General features: G+C 32.4%; 1 protein-coding gene and 1 pseudogene across 2 annotated transcripts; both read right to left on the minus strand.

Annotated features, from left to right (window-relative positions):
* Positions 1-1,137: 1,137 nt before the first annotated feature.
* LOC114264923 (rust resistance kinase Lr10-like) lies at positions 1,138-5,928 on the minus strand (annotated as a pseudogene). Its single transcript, XR_014348376.1, has 3 exons — positions 5,780-5,928; positions 2,658-2,806; positions 1,138-2,554 (listed from the first exon to the last, which is right to left on the minus strand). The product of XR_014348376.1 is annotated as a rust resistance kinase Lr10-like (transcript).
* Positions 5,929-9,691: 3,763 nt separating this feature from the next.
* On the minus strand, positions 9,692-19,505 carry LOC145805220 (phosphoenolpyruvate carboxylase 2-like). The gene is made up of 15 exons (XM_082900293.1): positions 19,473-19,505; positions 18,778-19,000; positions 18,466-18,569; positions 18,265-18,352; positions 17,849-18,003; positions 17,283-17,379; positions 16,343-17,162; positions 15,828-15,890; positions 15,512-15,716; positions 15,303-15,421; positions 14,729-14,781; positions 13,183-13,257; positions 12,104-12,420; positions 10,369-10,449; positions 9,692-9,920 (listed from the first exon to the last, which is right to left on the minus strand). The coding sequence occupies exons 1-6, from the start codon at positions 19,503-19,505 to the stop codon at positions 17,374-17,376; spliced, it is 609 nt and encodes a 202-aa protein (XP_082756419.1). The 3' UTR covers positions 9,692-9,920; positions 10,369-10,449; positions 12,104-12,420; positions 13,183-13,257; positions 14,729-14,781; positions 15,303-15,421; positions 15,512-15,716; positions 15,828-15,890; positions 16,343-17,162; positions 17,283-17,373.
* Between the last annotated feature and the right edge of the window lie 1,270 nt (positions 19,506-20,775).

A 20,775-nucleotide genomic window follows, 5' to 3' on the forward strand; every position in this document is an offset into this window, starting at 1 on the left:
TAACGTTTTTAAAATAAAAAATGCCTAAATTATATAAGTTCGCCACCCCCAAGTGTTTGTTTTAAAAAACTAATATTTCTCCCTAAAATATTCTTATATCTGAAATGCCTCTCTCTACCTCTCTCTTATTCTTATTTGTTTCGGTAATCTCACGCCTCTTCTTATTTTTCTTTTGTTTCGATTTTCTTATTTTTTATTATTTTTTCAATTCCCTCTTTAACTTGATCTTTATTTTTGTTTTCTTCTTTATCTTTTTTATATTTATTTCAAAATTTCTTCTTCTACTTTTTTTTTTTCCGTATTCTTCTTGTTTCTTTGTTTCAATTTTCTATTTTATTCTTCTTATTTAGTGTATTAAGAATTGAAATTATTTGTAAAAATTGAATTAAGGAGAATGTGATTGAGTTACTTTTTTTTTTTTTTAATCTTTGTTTCATATCCCAATGATAGTTATTTATGTCTTTCAAAATTGACAATATTTGCAAACTTATAAATAAATGTTATTCCAATGACTTCACAAAGCAAGAAAGTTGTATTTAAAATTTCAATTATAAAATTGTGGGACTGATATTCTTAAACATTGCCAATTTTAAAAGTTGTCAACAATTTTGACGTGTGCCAAGTATTGGTGAAAACATGATATATGATAATTTTATAGTAAGTTATCTAGTCACATATCTTATTGATTACATATTTTTGAGTAAATATATGTGACGATATAGTTTTGTGATATTTTTTGCATTGTATTTATAGCAATTGATATTGCAATTAACATGTTTATTACAAATATATATATATATATATCAAATAAATTTTACCTTTTCAATAAAATTCCCATAAAGTCCCAACTAACACACGATTCAACTCTCCTAATATAGTAATAATAGGATTCAATAAAAATTTCATTTGAGAAACATAAACATTTGCCTTCTTATAATATTAAAGTCCTACATGTTCTTGTCTACGCATAATAGGATTTTGAAACAACCTTATTTTACCTAATATTTTTGTGCAACTCAAGTGGTAAATAAAAATGATTATGGGTAAATTACACTAATCTCATCCAATAGTCTCACTAATTTAGCATTTTTCTGAAGATAAATAAACTATAAAATACATAAATTAAAAAAAAAGAAAGAAGTCAAGCATACAAATTGGATACATTAATATTGCATCTCATAACCTTTCTTTAAAATATATATATATATATATATTGCATTTCATTATTAAAGACAAACCAAAAAAAAAAAAGAAAATTCAAGGCCTTTTTTTTTTTTTCTTTAGGATACAAATTACAGAGATTTCTCATTCTTTAGCTTGAACTGGCCATTTGTATCTCATACTTAGCCATGATAGGAGTGGTGTCCTTGTACCAATGTGTATTACTTCCTTCACTGCTTGTGTAGTCTGAACTGTTTGGTAGGTTCAGCACATTCGCCATAGAATACAAATAATGGAATGGTTTAGGAGGTGCCTTCACCTCCACTTCTCCCTCCAACATTTTCACTACAACACTCATCGGCGGCCTTTCCTGAGGCGAGTCCTGAACACACCACAAAGCCACCATTGCCATTCTCTCTGCTTTCTCTCTATTATCCTCTTCGATTCCACACGAACAATGTCATTGCTCCCAACTCGCCTTTCTCAAACTCATCCCAAACATGTTTTGGAAACCAATCCATGCTCTCATCAGCCCCAACTTTGGTATTCCTCCTCCTTCCTACTATCTCAAACAATAGCATACCAAAACTATAAACATCACATTTATGTGTAATGGGATAGTTCTTTAGAAGAAACTCCGGCGCTGAGTAACCGGGAGTCCCTCTATATCCTGCGGAAGACACATGTGTGTTGTCTCTATTGCAAAGCTTTGCCAATCCGAAATCAGCGACTTTGGGGAAAAAATTGGCATCTAACAGAACATTTCCGGGCTTTATGTCATAGTGAATGATCCTCTGTTGACACTCTTCGTGTAGGTAAGTAATACCTTTTGCTGTCCCAATCGCGATTTCATGGAGCTTTACCCACTCAATTGCTTGTGTATCGCTAAAAAGGTGTTTATCTAGTGATCCATTTTCCATGTACTCGTACACTAAGGCGCTCATTATGCTATCATAGCAAAATCCATATAACCTAACCAGATTTATATGGTATGTTCTTCCAATAGTACTCACCTCTGCCATGAATTGTTCCTCGGCTCCTCTATCTAAGCTCCTATTGAGGACCTTGACTGCAATCTTAACTCCATTTGGAAATTGGCCTTTGTAAACAACCCCAAAACCTCCCAAACCCAACCTTGTAGCGTAATTAGTTGTGAAACTACATAGTTGTTGGGCTGTAAATCTAACCGGTCTCTCCTTGGCCAAGTCTTGGAGGAATCTCTCCATTGTTGGCACATCCATCTCCCAAACTTGAACCATATTTAAGGTCGGTGAGGTCGGTGGTGGAGCCACAACTGCTCGTAAGTCTGAAACAATTGCTCTTCTCGCTCTCCTGGCGCAAGCCACTGAGATAAGGACGATGACTACAAGTACTAGCAGAGACACTATTATGCCTGTAAATTGAAAATAAAATAAAATAAAATAAATATTATATTTTTTTTCTATATTATATTAAATTTTATTTTTTTACAATTTCTACTTCATGAACGAACTTACCTGCTGCTGCAGCCCCGTTGCCCGAAGAAGGAGGAGGAGGAAAAGAGTAATCTGCAGGTAGATTTTCTACGGACACAGGGCCCGGGGACATCTCCATGTCCCTCTAAAATACCAAAAACTTCCCAATTTATAGGCTTGGCCCCCTTTAGCTGTATGGTTATGTCATTGGCATCACATAAATATATTAGGAAGGCTATGATATACATTATTTTTTATAATAAAAAAATTGAATTTTTGTGGTGTTAATTCTTAATTATTGTGGTTACACTATGATAGGAAAAATCATTAAAAAAAATTATGACTATTATCAAAGTCATTATAAACTATTTGGAAAAATTACAAATCAGGGTCAGTTTTCAAAAATAATTTCAAATTAGTGGTAAACTTTATCAACTTTAATAATTAAAGCTATAAACTCTTTCATGAATTTGCAAATATTTTGTGAAGTTTCAATTGATTTGCAATTTTTCCAAATTATTTTGTTTCTCCTGTTATAGTTTGACTATCTCTTCTTTATATATTAAAAAAAAAAAAAAATTCTCTATTTTTTTTACACTTCTTTTCTTAAATAATAAAAAAAATCACTAAAATAATCATTATGTAATAGTTGGTACTTATGAAAAAAAATTATATTAAGAAGAGGATGAGACTCAAAATCAAGATCATGTGTTTGACAAAGAAGACAATTACCACTTGAACAACTCATACTATGTATATATTTTTCTTTGTCATTTTTCTCATACTATTATCTTTTTCGAATTGCATACGCATTACGTGTACGAACCGCTAATATATATATATATATATATATCGGAACTGCTGCAGACCCCCAGTGGGGGTCGCACCCCCAGTGAGGTGGCGAGCCCCCACTGGCTGAAACTCAAAAAAAAATAAAAATAAAATAAAACAGCTTTTTTTTTACCAATCACGGTGCGCCACCTCACTGGGGGTCGACCCCCAGTGGGGGTCCGAAGCATTTTTCATATATATATATATATATATCTTCATGCTTGGCCCCTGAAAATGAAATCTTGATTCCATCCATGTCTACTTAGAATAGATAACACTTAAAAATTCAACCAAACCAACATTGAAGGAAAGTAAAGGCAACATGACTCTTTGATTTCTTGGGTTGTCTAATGAGTTTTGACATTTATCATGCATTTGTTTTGGTGGAAGCTTAGGCCTCATTTGGCAAGTGATTTTTTTAGCCAAAAAGTCAAAAAGTCAAAAAGTTATTAAAAAAGCCAAAAAGTCAACTATTTATACCAAAAAGTCAAAGATTCTATTTTCTTTCTACTTTTTGCACATCTTTTCGTAAAAAGTCAAAAAGTTATCCCAAACATATTAGTTTTTTTTACATCATATTTTAGCCAAAAAGATAAAAAGGTACTAAAAAAACATGGTCCCAAACGAGGCCTTAGTATGAAAATTATACATTCAGCAAACAGAGCATAAGCCCGTCACTAATGGCCTAATTAGGCCCATACTAGACCAGGCCCACTGGATTAGATATACGACGTCGAGCAATCTATGTGGGTGACACGTCGAGAAACAATTGCCAACAATTAAAGAGCATTCATGTCGACTACAAAGGTCAGTTCGACATGACTATCCCAATCGAAGTGGGCCTAAGCTGTCCCTTTCCGGAGGTGCAATAGGGACATGGGTCTTGACATTGTAGTAATGATGGAAAACTCAATTTACGTAAAGAAATATTTACACAAGCTCTCTATGTAAGGAAGAGAACTAGAAGAAGAAAGGTATGCACATTCATCCAAACTTAATTGATTCCCAAATTATCTAACCTATCTCATTTCATCTAGAATTTGACTTAATTGTTGGAGTGCTAATTCTGGCATCTTTGATCGGAGTGTTTCTTGTTTCAGGCACCAGAGTGAGGATCAAACAAATGTCTGTTTGGGACGAAGGAATATTGCGAAACCACCCCTCACAGTTTTGATTGTTCATGGTAATTTTATTTGGACAAACGCGAAATGGTGAAACTAATTATAAATCAGTGGAAAATTTTGCTCTAATTATCTGTAGAATTACCATATCCCCTATCATTAATTAGAAGTTCAATTATTTTGAAAGCTTAAATGGGCAAAATGATCACATACCAACTGTCAAATAAGAGATTTTGACACTCTGGAGTATGTTATCTTTTGTGAAGTTGTGATTTGGTTTGAATTTCTATATATTTGTATAATTCTTCTTCTTTATAGTCAAAACCATAAATTATTTTGGTGTAATTGAAATTTTTTGAAGATCCCCGCACAATATGAATATCATAAAAATAGAGCTAAGCTAACAATTGTATGGCAAGAATTCAGATTTCTTGTTTCCAAAATTCCTTAATATGTTCTAAACCTTCTCTCAATTGCACAATATGATAAAGTACACATAGTATAAAAAGGTTTGTGACTAACAAATAAGAGCATGTTCGAGATTGAGAATTTAAAGACAGAAAAACATCAACAAAAAGAAAGAAATATATATAGTACAGATCTAAGTGTGCATGGATTCCACAATACAAAAATTGAATCTAGGCTAGATATAGTTAATATTTTATGTGTATGGATTCTTAATCTCTAATAGTAGTGGACAAAAATGGGAGCCTATAGTCTACCGTGCTATTATATTCTCTTTTTGTCAAACTTTTTAATTCACTCGAGAAAGGAGATTGAAAATCATTTTTCCAAAATTTTTGGTATATTTTCTATGATATTTCCACTAATAATGTAATGAACACATTATCGAAATATATTAATGAATATGATTTTCTAAATATAGATTTTCACTAACAAATATTATAAAATTATGCCCATCCATATATTTTCTGTCTCATAAAATTCTGTCTATTCATGTTTCGATAAAAAAAAGGATAGAAACATATATGCTTGAATTGATAAAAAAAAAATTAAAAAACAATAAAAGAAAGCTTTGGGATAAAACAAACATGGGTTGACTAGAATATATGGAGCAATTGGCAACAAAGCTCATTGAATATTCATTATTTAAATTTTAAACTTGGTCTAATTTTTTTAGAGGGTAGATCCGTATCATGAATTAGAAGTTTAGTCCTTTTGAGAGCTTAATTGAATAAGTAATTCACATACCTATAACAAGCCAGAAAGTGTACACTTGGGGGTTGAGAACTCTGCTTTCACCACCAAATGCAGAAACTTTGCCTTTTTTCTGTTTTTTCTTTCTTCCCTTTATCCTTGGCTAAACTGATATATAAATACAAATGAGAGAGAGGGAGAATACTAAGAAGATGAGAGGAAATTTCAGAGAAGAAGACCACAAGTTCAGAAGTCTATCCATGCACAAGGATTGACAGTCGGGGCTGGCAGGGGCCACCCAAGACTTTTTTCAAAAAAAAATTATATTTTTTTTAAATTCTTTTAAAAATTAAAAAAAAAAAGTCAAAATAAGCACACAAAAAAAAAAAAAAAAATCCTCTATTTTTTTGTTTATTTTGTAACGTGACAATATTCCAAATCAATTCAAATCATCCATTTATGTGAAACCCACGCAAACAAATAATTTTGGATTCGCTTAAGGGCAGTGCTACATGGGACATTGAATAATTTTTGCCAAACACCTATATCTATTGCCTCGATAAATTGTACATGATCACTTGATTGATTGATGGTCTCAATTTAGCAATTGTTTTTGGTATCCATCTTTGATATATGTAGAATCTTGCTATGCTGTTCATAAAATCTCTTCAAAAGGGTTTGTGTATTTGTTCTGTCTATAATGATCTCTTGACACAGTTTTACATTTTGTTGTTGAGAGGGAGCTGAGGGAAAGACGGAAGGGAAGGGCTGGACATTGCGTTGTAAGGTGAGGGAGGAAACGGTTGCGATGGTCAATGGTCGGTGGTCAGTGTTCCCTGAGAAAGGGTGCAGATGCGCAGACGGAAAGGAAGAGGGGGATTTGGAGGTGTGATCAGACGCGAAAACTTGTATGTATGAGAACAATAAAAGTTGGGTTAATTACACTTACACCCTTTGAGGTTTAAGGGTCATGCTTGGTAGCTCGAAAGAGCTACACCCCGAATCCCCCGAATTTGCAGAAAATAGAAGGAGGAGGAGGAGGAGGAGGAGGAGGAGGAGGGGGAAGAAGAAGAAGAAGAGAAGGAAGGAGGAGGAGGAGGAAGCCGAAGGACTGGAGGGGGCCAAATAAATCGGGGTGTGGAGGCGGAGGCGGGGGGCGGAGAAGGAGGCAGAGGCAGAGGCAGAGGCAGTGGCTGCGACGGCGGGCGACGAGCTCTTCCCTGCGATGGCGAGAAGCTCTTCCCTGCGACCTGCGACGATTTCTTCTCTCCCTCTCCCTCTTTCTCTTTCTCTTCCTCTCCCTCTCCCTCTGTCTCAGAGCTGCGTGAAGAAGAAGAAGAAGAAAAATAAAATAAAATAAATAAATAACGCCCAAAACGACGTCGTTTTGGGCATTAAGGGGATTACGGGGGACCTTTTTCGAGCTCTCAAACATTATCTGAGGTTTAATCCAATTACATCCTACCTTCTGATGTTCTGAAAATTATATTCTCACCCTTGTAATCAATAGTCTCATTTCACAAACTCCTACTTATATAAAAAGCAATAACTCCTAACAAAAAATAGAGGAAATTATATTGGGGAAAGAAAAAAAAAAGCAAAGGAAAGACAAAAAAACAAAACAAAACAAAACAAAACAAAACAAAAGAAGTAAAACAAATCAAGAAAAGAGAGATTGTATGAATTTAATATTTTCATTCCGTTTAAATAATTACAATAACAGAGGGGTTAGTGTAATTTCTCAAACGTTAAAAGTGATATGTATTAAATCTAAATCTCAAAGGGTATAAGTATAATTTACCCAATAAAAGTTTAGTGGGTCTTTTTTTTATGTATTGGCGACCTTTAATTGGCTTTTCGTAAACGATAGGTTTACGGGACAGCGGTAGAGTGTATTCTCATTTAGGTTTTGTTTGGAAAGAACTTTTTAAATCCGTCTTTTTAGGTTTTTTTTGTTATTTTAGCCTGATTTCAAAAGTTTCATTTGAGATGAACTTTTGGTTTTTTTTTATAGTTTTGAGAGAAATAAGTGAATGATTATGATTTGGATATAACATTTTATCTTATTAATTTTTTAATTTATTTATTTTTTAGTGAGTGAAATTAATCCCAACCATCTTATTAAACTAGGGCTTAATATTTGCCCATATTCTCATACAATTTTCTATGTATCTCTTTCTCTCATTCTTTTTAGAGAGATTGACTAATAAGTCACATATTTTGGACTTGTAATTCATATAGCCTCATATTTTATCTTGTGATCTATTTACTCCTTTTGGATGTGTGATGACTTATTTGCCCGACACATTAGAGGGTCACATATGAAAAAAGTACACTAAAGAGTTTTTTAGTGTCACATCATACCCACCACGTTAGAGTATCACATTTGGGAAAAATACACTAAAGAATTTTTAATTTTTTAGAGTATCACATTATATCTGCCACGTTAGAGTATCACATGTCACATTTAAAAAAAGTACATTAAGCAGTTTTTAATTTTTTTAGAGTGTCACATCATACCCGTCACGTTGTCACGTTTGAAAAAAGTACACTAAGGAATTTTTATTTTTTCTTAAGTATCATATCATACCTGCCTCGTTGTTCCAATTGAAAAAAATACACTAAGGAGTTTTTATTGTTTTTAAAGTAAAAGTTTTGGAGTGTCATATCATACCCGCCACATTGTCACATTTAAGAAAAATATACTAAGGAATTTTTAATTTTTTTGGAGTGTCACATCGTTAGAGTGTCACATTAATACCTGCCACCACTACAACAAATTTGGGATTTAAAGATGAAACAAATTTGTCCCAAAATGTATATATTTCGTCACCCAAACTAATTACGACGAACATTTTTCGTCACCCGTTTTGTCTCCAAAGGGTCGTCGCTAAAGGGTCTTAGAGACGAAAAAAAAAATTCGTCATTGAAAATGATAAATTTGTGACGAATTTTTTTGTCTCCAATACGCTTTGTTGGGAACATACTTGTAAGTAATTAGCGACAAAATATTTTGTCATTAAAGAAGAAATTAGAGACAAAAGTATTTTGTCATAAATATAAAAAATAGAGACGAAATAATCTTGTCACGTTTAATATAAACGAAGACGAAATTTTTTTGTCAAAGACGCTACCAATAGAGACAAAAACAAATTCATCATTAAAAATGATAAATTTGTGACGAATTTTTTTGTCTCCAATACACTCTGTTGGGAACATACTTGCAAGTAATTAGCGACAAAATATTTTGTCATTAAAAAAGAAATTAGAGACAAAAGTATTTTGTCATAAATATAAGAAATAGAGACGAAATAATTTTGTCACGTTTAATATAAACGAAGACAAAAAAAAATTGTCAAAGAAGCTACCAATAGAGACAAACAAATTCATCATTAAAAATGATAAATTTGTGATGAATTTTTTTTTGTCTCCAATACACTCTGTTGGGAACATACTTATAAGTAATTAGCGACAAAATATTTTGTCATTAATGAAAGAAATTAGAGATGAAAGTATTTTATCATAAATATAAGAAATAGAGACGAAATAATTTTGTTATGTTTAATATAAACAAAGACGAAAATTTTTTGTCAAAGAAGCTACCAATAGAGACAAAAACAAATTTATCATTAAAAAAATGACATAATGTCAAAAAAAAATCGTCACACATTGAGGGTAATAGTGATAAAATGTGAATACTTTTCATCATGACAAATTCATTTAGCGACGAAATAAAAAATTCATAACAAAATTAATCTTCCACCTAAGCCAAGTAAGACGAAAAAACCTTCTTTAGGAATGAAAAATTTTGTCACTAATTCCATAATATTTTTTTCCACATTATATACCTATTTTATCAAAATCTAAATTTTAGTTCAACAAATAAAACCCTGTTCATGTTGAAACCTGTTGAATATAACAATTTCATCACAACTTAACCTAACCTATCATCAACACATTTACGAATTAACAAAATAAAAATATTCATTCATCATTACAAATAATTTCATCATAATACAATAAAATAGTGAAATATCCACAAAATATCCAAAAGTTATAACTCATACAATTCTACCAAACATCCAACAATAATTAGTGCAACTCCACAAAGTATGTGTATCCTTATCAAACAAAAAAGAACATTCAAAGTAAATTACATCATTGTTGCACGTCAAAAATGCCACCCCAATCCAATCTGCAAAAAAATAAATTAAAAACTTTAGTAATTAATTAATTATACAAAAGATTAAAAACATTAATAACTCATCAATTTACAATTAGATCAATTATACAAGTTATCCATCTAACAAGTTTTTTTTCGAGATTATGAGAATAAAAAATTAATTTTAAGGTTAATTCACAAATGGTGCATCCCATTAATGTGCCGTAAGTTCATACAACTTATATTGGTCCCTCCTAAGGTGTTTCTGTTGGTTCCTATACAAATCTATGGCTATGTGATAAATTATTCTACAAACACAAACCAAACAAGGCCCATGTTTCTGACTGATATTGGTCCTACTAATCTTAAACCTTCTAATTTTGAAGAATCTCTCTCTAATGCAGTTAAATAATGTAATGCAAATAAAAGAAAGATTTTTTAGTTCAAATATCTGTATCCATATCCAGTAGAGAAAATTTACCAGATCCATTGAGTTGCTATCCAAAAATTCAAATGTTGATAAAATTTCACCAAGCTTTCTTTTGGCATCCAATAGTAGATTCTGACAAAGAAGACAAAGAAAACAACATTAACTCAAAATTGCAAATCAAGTTCATATTTGAAGTTCACATTAACTTCGATTATTCAAAATGAAATGATACATAGAAGAGGATGCAAGTTTTTTAGGAAATTCATAATGGCATAATATCAGAAATTTTGCATAATCATTATTTCTTCAAGACAACTCATGATCAGATTTCAAGTAACCTTTTTATACTGTCACTTAAGTGATATGCTTGCCTAAATAGAAATTAGAAGGGAAAATTTATTTGAGTGTGACAGAAGTGATCTTACCTTTTTATGAGAGGGAACTTTTGAGGAGAATTTCATAAGATAAAACAAACATGACAATGCTCAAATAAAAGGAAAATGATAGTCATTCATTTCTTAAAATTAAGAATGAAAAACAATTCAATTTCATTATATACTTTGCTTTGGGTAATCTAAAAAATGGACCAGACACTTTCATTAATTTATCAGAAATTTTGAAAAACCAGCCAACTTCGTTGGATTTTAACCAGGTTTTGGGAATTTTTGTCGAGTAAAGGTTGGCATATGTACTTCTGAAATGCTTTACCAAACACTGAAAAGGTTTCAAACCAGTGAAGTTGTGACCCCTAGAATTGGTTTTTTGCTTTTCTTAAATAGGCTCAATTTAGAGTCTGTGCCTGCCTACAAAGTAATTTTGAACAAAAATGCTGTAAAAAAGTACAAAGAAAACCAAACAGACATCCAATTCAATGCCATTAAAAAAATCATTATTACTCAAAAGCAATAACAAAACCCACTTGATATGGACACCAAACTTGCATTGGTTTGATTTGACAGTGAAACAAAAAACAATTCAACCAAATTGAGACACAAATTAATATCTAAATAATAGAAATTAAACCCATCATTTCCCATACAAACACATACAGCTCCTACAACAATTCAACCAAATTGAGACACAAATTTAATATCATACAACACAGGATCAAATTAAAAGAAAATCAAACCTGCTGGTAGAGAGTGTAGAGAAGCAATGCACAGCAATACAGAGCTTGAAATCAGAATTAAACAGAGCAATATAGAAATCAACTACGCCTAATGAAGTAGATAACAAACAGCAATACAAAAACAAACACAATGCATCAGAAATTCAAATCAGACTATCAATCACGAAGCCTTTTTAACAAAAAATATAGCAAATTAGAATGTTTGAATCAATTCAGAAAACAAAGTTACATGAGTCGCATTGAACTTCATGCTGACTCAAAACGAAATTCAAAATGCAATGCACCAGAGCTTCATCATAAATCACGAATTTTTACTTAATAAGAAACCACTACTTGATAATGAAATTTATAAACTCAAGTTAATTAAAAGTCCTTACTAACTTTAGTGGATAATTGAAGTTGGAAACCCAAACACCCTCATTTTCGCTTTATTCCCCCTTTTCATGCCTTTTCATCTATTAGAAACCCCTAACACTTTGCAGTTGATAGCTTTGTTCTAATCAATGAGTAAATTAATCAAACACTTGCAGATTCAAACATCTCCCAACAACACATTATTATACAAAACCCAGTATAAATCATTCAGTAAAATTGAATTTAGGGCATTACAAGAGAACATAAAACACATTAATAATTAGATAGTATGATAAAACAAACCTTGAAGACGATGAAGATGCAGATGAGACTTGTGTGGTTGAAGTGACATTGTTGTCTTGGTTATTAGACAAGGAAGATGAAGAAGAAGAGGAAGGAGGCTGACAAAGACCCGACTTATTCTTTGAAATCTTTAAACAATGTAACCCATTTCATCGTATTTCCGAGATAATAACTTTCTCATCCAACAAATGTCCCACCGGAGGCCGATCAAACTCCGGCAGATCCAAATCCTTCTAGATTAATAATCTAGAAGGATCTCCGACCTCAATATACGTCTACGAGAGAGTGAGAGGGTTGGGAGATCTGCGAATGCCGGTCTACGAGAGAGAGATTGTGAGCGTCAACGAGAGCGATAGAAGAGAATGAGAGGACATAAGAGGAGGAGACACTACTACAAATGTAAATAAAGATTACACTTTTTTTTGTGTGATGTATAATTTTTAATCACACTTTTCAAGTTTTATTAAAGTGTGGTATTTGAGAGTGTGATTAAAAGGAATCATTTTTAATCACAATTTTTAAGTGTCATTAAAAAATAATTTCATCACATCTTTTAAGTGTGATTAATAATATTTAGATCACATCTTTTAAGTGTGATTAAAAACAATTAGATCACATCTTTTAAGTGTGATTAAAAACATTTAGATCACACATTTTAAGTGTGATTAAAAACATTTAATAACATTTAAATCACATCTTTTAAGTGTGATTAATAACTAATAAAACCTGTGATAAAAAAAAGAATTCAACATATTTAAAGAATAATCAATATTATTTTTGTACGCGCATTTGAAGAATGTAATATACACTATATACTATATTTTGAATCATAACCATATATTGAATGGAAAAATGTCCTATATTTCATAAATCAAAGTTAAATGTTCAAAAGTATATACAAAAGAATTAATAAAAAAAAATTAACTGTGATTACATATATTAAAAAATGAAAAAAACGTGAAAAAACTAAGTTTTTGAATTCTTTGATCATATTTTGCATCTCTCTAGAAAATTTGTGACCTGAAAAATAAAAATACAAATTAATTCATAAACCGTTAAAAGCATATGATTTAACTTACTATTTTTGTAGAGCTTGTTCTTGTCTTACAAAAGACAAAATCGGACATTTTCTCATCACACTGACTCTTCATCTCCTGCATCAATAGAAAAGGAATAACAACTTTGATTGTTATTAGTATAAAATATTTGTATTACCATATATAAATATGACGTATACATAGAATCAATAAATCCAAAATGAAAATCTTCAATGTATGGCCATATATTTTAAAGTTATAAAACCAAATATATATAGAATCAACAAATCCAAAATTATAAACCGAACATAACAAAAAAGAGCCCCCCGCCCCCCCCCCCCCCTCTTCATTTCTCACCAAATCACTCTAAACAGAGTGTTTCTGGCAAACAAGAACTCAACTTAACTCGACTCCATTGATTCATAATCCAACTAATTTGAAATTAAAAATAAATAAATAAAAGAAAAAAGAACTGCATAATTGGTTATGTCACTATAACCTTGGTGAAGTCAGTATCTTTTTAGTATCCACAACTGAATCCAGTTATCTAAAAACTTCAACAAGTACATTTACAGAAAATTAAGTAAACAGAGAAAACTATTTAAATTACAACATTAGCATTTGTTATTGAACTTAATAACGGAAATCCACCTTTTAGAATCAAATTGAGATAAGGCAAACCAACCATTATCATATCCAAATAAATAAATGATACTAGTTCCTATGCAAGTACATTGCTAAATGCTCAACATAGCGAAACCAATGCGGGGAGAGAAGCAAATATATATATATATATATATAATTCGTATAAAATACTTGTGGTAAATCATCTCGTTTTGGTTGTATTTCTGCACTAAATCTATGAATGCCCGTTCAAACAAAGAAACACAAAGTTAAGCTTTGTGCTGATAAAAGACTCAAGTATAAATAAGATAATGCATATACCAAACCAAACCAAGCCTATCCTTGTGTCTCAATCAAGTGGGCTACACGAATTATTTTCTCCAATATGCTCTAATTAAGACAATGTACATAACCAAAACAATTACTTGATGCAAATTTAAGAAATACATAATTTATACAAGAATTATCTTTGTCAATAATAGAAACAAAATCAAGGCAAATTTAAGAATTGCAATGTCACAATAACTTGGCCCATCTAACAGAGTTGTTTATCATGAAGACCACAACTTTTCTATTCATTTTGATTATCTGCATCACAAAAGTAGAACAAGAAATAAAACCATCACTATTTGCCAATTCTTTTATGGCTTTCCTAAATTCCCCTAGAGCCTTTTCTATTTCTTGGTTCTTCTCTTGGTAGACAAACTTTTTCTTCCAAACAACCACTTCCTTAAAAACCATATATAGGATGTAATCAATTCTGGAGACTCTAGAAGAGGAATAATTTTCTGAATTTTCTACCATTGCTCCAATTGTTTCCTAAAAGCTGTCAAGAAGCAGAACAAATTTATGTATATAAACCCAAGGTTTTACCTTTATTTTCTTTAGATATTCAAAGCAACCAAAAAGGTCATATGATTTAATTGAATTTCAGTATTCTTTTTAATAAAGAAGAAATACAAACCAGAATGAAGAGAAATCAAGTCTGCAGTCCTCTGGTAATACATCGAATAAACACTGCAATGGAAAAACACTCAGAATTAATTAAAATAAATAAATACTAAATGACGAAAATCAATGCAACATAATACAAAATCTTGGTTAGGGTTTGTGATTTTGGACTTCTAGAACTATCACAATGGTCAATGACATATACATAGAATCAATAAATCTAAAATGAAAATCTTAAATGCATGGCCAGATATTTTAAAGACATAAGACCAAATATACATAGATGACATATAGTCATCACACTGAAATATAGAATAGGAAAAAATCATCAACACTACAAACTAAAACAAGAAAAGCATCCACTTTCTGTAACATGTATAACCAGCCGCTTGCATAAAAATGAAGAACATTGTGAACCTAAAAAGAAATGAACAATCAATAATTTTCAATTCAAACAATGTCATTGATTTAATTTAACAAATGAGACCAAAAGAGTGCCATTCAACAAAAATATATCACATGGCATTAGAAACGATATAAGCCCAAGCAGTGCTTGTGTGCAAGTCTAAGCCTTAAGGAATGCTTACAGAGGTGTGAAGTGATTCGATCATCTGCTCTTGTTCTTCAGCTCTCGCTAGTACATCATTAACTTTGGCAGCAGCCTCATCAATGTGTTCTGGAGTTCTATAATATACACAAGAAAATACTACAATATACACCATAAATAAGACCCAAATTAATACAAAATAAAAACAAATATCTAAGTTTCATGCTTCTTATGAGATAAATGACAAACCTTATGGCCAATAATTCCTAAAATTGCATCATAATCTGCATCTGTAGCAGTTTCTGGAGATGCCAAAACAACCTTGGAATTGAATCTGTGTCAACAACCAAGTCAGACAAACTTCAATCAAATGAAACGCACGGTAGACGGAAATAAAGAGTCAAAAAAAATTTTCACGAAGCATATATTCAAGTTCTTGCTTTCCATGGCTCCCCTGAAACAAATGCATGAAATAATTAGTAATTTAAAAGGGGAAAATCACAAAGCACATCAAATATTCAGGAAAATAACATATGTGAGAAACATTGAATATGTTGAGACTTACATGTTAAAATCTGAAACAGCAACAATATTGAAGAGATCCAAGTCATAGTCAAGACCAAAAAACCTGAATGCATACACAATATATATATATATATGAGAAAGCATGCTTTAGAAACCACATCAAAGAGATGGATCAAAGTATGCATCCAATGGACAACTTAAGATATATATATATTTGTTTGATTGTTTCAACATCATACAATGAAACAGGTTGTTTCGGAAAGGAACCGTGGTTCTCAACAAGAACCAAACTTATGTCTAAGGTTCAGTTTGGTTCACAAAATCCTGGAACCAAACCACACAGTTTGGTTCTTGGTTTAGCTCAAAACCAAACCACACTGTGTACAACCCTAAAATAAATGTCAGAAATAAAGCAATCAAATAAATGTACAACCAATTCCAATCACCGACTGAAACTACAGGACACGTTATTATAATTCCCATTTGAATTATTAAAAAGCAAAGAGAAATAACACAGGATGTAACAATAAAGTGACGGAAAGAAATGACAGTTACCTCTATTTTGCATCAGCATCCTGAGACAGTGAATCCCTCATTTCCTTTGCAACAGGCTTATTGGTCAAGGTTTGCTTATATTCACTATCAGGTGTGTCTTTCCTAGACTTCGTTTTGGAACCTTTGCTGATCAAGTTGTACACACTATTCCCTAAGGAAAACTTGTTTCCATCGGTGAAGGACTTACTGACTTTTGTAGAGCCAGTGTTGTTTAGAGGCTTTCTGGTTGTATCCCCCACTTTCTATTTCTTTGAATAATTGGATCCAGTCCATTTTCACACACTGTTCTTTGAAGAATCATCCACTATGGTAATTGAAGACAAATCCACCCCTTTCTGAAAACTAAGATTTAAGTTTCATGGAAAATAAAAACCATAAAAGAGAAGGATGGGAGGGGAGGGGAGGGGAGGAGATTTATGCAACACAAAATCATCCAATATGACTTCACACTAAGCATCTCCAGGGATTGATTGACTCATTTATAATGTAAAATACTTATTCTATCTCATTTCAAAATATTTGTTGAAATTTAACCAAGAAGATTATTTTAAATGTTATTCTAGAAACACTAAGTCGCTAAATTCTGCTCTTGATGGAATACCTTCAATTTTTATAATGATAATAGCTAAACTTAACCAAAAAGAATTCTATGATGATCCAATGGGGAAAATGCACAGTCAACATTAAAATAGTAGTTCAATTTTCCAGAAGAACTCGTACCTCTGCACCAGACAATTTATCAAAAGAACCTAATTCCCCACAAGAGAAACACTGGTGTTGCTTCTTTTGACAGTTCTCACAGAATTTTTTTTTGTATTGCCTGTAAAATACATACATCACATGTACTTCAGAATGTGCCAACAATCTATCAAACAACATTAACAACCAAAACAATGCAAGCCAAAAAAGAATATATAGTACAGACCAAAGGATAGCGTACCTCTACTAGTTCATCAGAAAGGCAGAGAGATTCACACATGGATTCAGAACCAGCTTCAACAGTGGCATGAAACAACCTCATGCACCTTCCTTCACAGCTGCATGAAATCAAAATAATAAAGTTACTTGGCCCATATGATGAATGGATGGGGTGGACACGATGGGGTAACTCTTAGTCATACATCCAAGGACTAACAAACAGAGATCTATAGCAGAGTTCTAAAGGTTTCAAGAACTACATGAAATTTAAAGCCTAATTAGGATGAAATCCATTGGACAGAGAGACGGAGGAAAATTAATTATGAATTTCCATTGCAATGCATACTAAAAACCAAAGGGATAATAACCCTAGTCAATGCCCAATCCATACAGATGAGCACACCCAACAAAACCACATGGCAAAAGTGGATGCATTTGCCAAATGCCAACTAGAAACAGTTGAATAAATCTTTACATGAAATATATGAAATTGCATTGACAAAGTGGAAAATAGGTTTTGGTGGAGATTTAGGATAATAATAAAATATTTAGCAGAGAAAAAATGGAAGCCAGAAGGGAAGGAGATACCTGCTCAATATTGGTGAAAGGTCCTTCCTCTGGAATGTCAGAAATATCATGGGCTAATAAATGGCGAGAGCGTTCACGTGTCTGATATAGCTTATCCCTTACATCACTAAGGATAACATGATAAGGTTCACTTGCAGGAACTTGCTTCCAAAACTCTGCATCATGATAAAGGTCAGCAATCGAACACTGCTAACAATGCGCACACGTACAGAAACGGGGCTGTGGGTTTCTTTATGTGCTTTTGACAATGATTATCTGGTGTATTTATTTTAAATACAACAGACCAAACTGAATTCAAAGTGAAAACACACATTTAAAAGGCTGAGAAAGCAGCAATAAAACACCACCTTGGTTTGTAAATTCTGTGTTGGAAACAAGAACTAGCTAGACAAAACCTTTCTTATTAATCTAATTACCTATGTAGTGTTTTGCATCTCTCTTTGATGATCTGTGGAGTTCTTCGGCTCGAACACGAAGCTCATCACTGCAACGCCACATAGACAACTGGCCAAAAAAAAAAGAATTAGAATATCAGTAACAGTTATCGAACATAAAGAAAAATGAGCTCTTTAAAGAATAAAATCACCGAAATAAACAACAATTGAAAGAGTTGAAACCTCAAACATGAGATCCTCAATCTGAGAATAGTGCAAGTTAGCAGCCATCATCCTAGCCAACAAGCAAACATCCTGTGTGACCTCAGGAGTGACCCTTGGATTACCTACATTTGATGCCAAACATATGTTGAGCAATAATGACAGCGAGAGAGAGAGAGAGAGAGAGAGAGAGAGAGGAATCTGGTCTCAAAAGCTGCGCTTAACCAATAAAACCACTTAAATAAAATGAAAACTTGGAAGTATTCATAACTAGTGAAAAATGGCAGTTGAAGTACTTTTTAACTTCTCAATTTGGTAAGAAAAGGATCATACCATCTCGATCGCCACCCATCCAGGATGAGAATTGAATAAGGGGAGCATTGTAAGGAACACATTCATTTATTCCTATGTTCTTTAGAGTTGTATCAACACGCCGTAAAAATTTAGGAACACCCTTCCAGATTGTTTCGTGGAAGTAGCTCATTCCTGCTCTCATTTCATCTTGTGGGGTTGGAGAAGTTCTCTGAATCTCATCCCTCCAAAAGGCAGCTTGAATCTGGCATGAAACAAACAAAATAAAATAAAATAAAATAAAATTGGTTAAACCTCTAGACACAAATCCAATTACTAGATCAATAGGACATAATCATAACTTTACACTACTATAATGATTAATTAGGTTGAGCATTTCAATATAAAACAACTAAAGCAGATAATTGCAAAGAAAATCAACGCTGCACAAATGCCTGCCCTCATGGTGATGAGTGATACAACTATATGCTTTCAAAATAAGTTATTCTTTAAGCATAATTAGGGAAAATAATCAAATCAAACATCCATTATTAGTACTTCAAACATAGACAATTAGTGATGAACTATCAACATTATATCAGAAAAACAAAGAATAATGCACCATAACCTGATTAGAGCAAGCCAAGCCAAGCCCAAAAAAGTACATAAATTGATTAGAGCTAATAATAATGAATTTTTCGAATAATAAAACCAGAACGTCTACCTGTAGGCTTTACAGAATCTGCAAATGCTAGAGCAAGCCAAGCCATGCCCAACTGAGGTTTGATTCATTTACTTCCCAACCCCTTGTATTTACACATACATGTCTATATTTGTATAGTGGAAGAAATTTTAATGTTCAAGGGTTCTTTTAAAAGGGTTTTGTCTCAAATTCATAGTTCTCTGTATATGGTTTTGGATTATTATATGCATTATTCTTTGTATATGTTTTACTTCAAAAATTAATTCAAAGCTTAAGCTCAAGTTTCATTTGATTTTTTTCCCATATTAGACTAGCATATATATACTCTTCTGCATATGACTACCCTTAACCAAGTCAAAGCTAAGTATAAGTATCTCAGTAAGTGTTTTTGTGTTGCAATTGAACTGGGTTGTGATTGATTTCCATCACAGAAAAGTTAACAACCAAATCTGGTTTGAATAGTGGTTGTTTTAAGGATTGAGAAGAGTCCAAGATGGCAGATATCAGTCCTACGACTGATACTTCAACAGATGCGGATACTGATAATAAAAATATGAGGGTGATTTCTCTAACCCTTCTTTTTTTCAAAATTTTGTTGCAATTCGTACCTAAATGTTTGCTCTAAACTTCAGTTTGAACTCTCTTTGTTGGGCAATTTTGCTAACTTACTGATATACATTTCGATGTCATATTGATATTCAGCATTCATGGGTACAGTTTCAAATTGATCAATTCCTAGCCATGTTGGGTTCTGATGCTAGTGACAAGTCAAGGGATCAAATATGCAACGGTTTGATTCGTTTACAAAAAAAAAAAAAAAAAAAACCCTAAATGGAGATCAAAATCATAACCCATTTACTCATTTCCCATAAATCAAACCCATACAACATCAAAACACAAAAACAAACAAATCTTAGAACCAGAGTCAAATAGGGAAATAGAGAAAGGAAGAGAGACAGAGAGGCAGAGAGAGAGAAATAGAAAAACCTGATTCAAAATTAATGGGCCTGAGATGGTGTACAGATCACGACGATGAGACGGTGAGCGACGGTGGCCGATGGTCAGTCGATGAGAGGAGACCGATGGGCAGTCGACGAGAGCGAGAGCGAGAGCGAGAGTGAGAGTGACAGTGAGAGTAAGACAATGAGTGTTGATTGGTATTTCCTTTGTGTATGTATTATTCGACACATACAGAGAAATAAACAAAATTTTAAAAAAAAATTAATAAAATTAAACATAAAATAAAATTAGGTGGCAAATATCCCTCCAAAAACTTTTGATCACACTTATTCAAAAATTGTGATTAAAAAAAATATATATATATATAATCACACTTA

Source organism: Camellia sinensis, chromosome 13 (genome assembly GCF_055761805.1).
Source record: "Camellia sinensis isolate YWXY chromosome 13, ASM5576180v1, whole genome shotgun sequence".
In the NCBI taxonomy this organism is placed as follows: domain Eukaryota; kingdom Viridiplantae; phylum Streptophyta; class Magnoliopsida; order Ericales; family Theaceae; genus Camellia; species Camellia sinensis.

What these genes read in the sequence shown, in the direction of transcription:
- LOC145805220 (XM_082900293.1), bottom strand. Translation starts at nt 19,505, where the DNA reads ATGGCTTGGCTTGCTCTAGCATTTGCAGATTCT. An exon ending in GATGGGTGGCGATCGAGATG is followed by an intron (nt 18,570 to 18,777) that starts GTATGATCCTTT and finishes CATCAAATGTAG; the next exon opens with GTAATCCAAGGGTCACTCCT. An exon ending in AGATGCAAAACACTACATAG is followed by an intron (nt 18,004 to 18,264) that starts GTAATTAGATTA and finishes ATCATGATGCAG; the next exon opens with AGTTTTGGAAGCAAGTTCCT.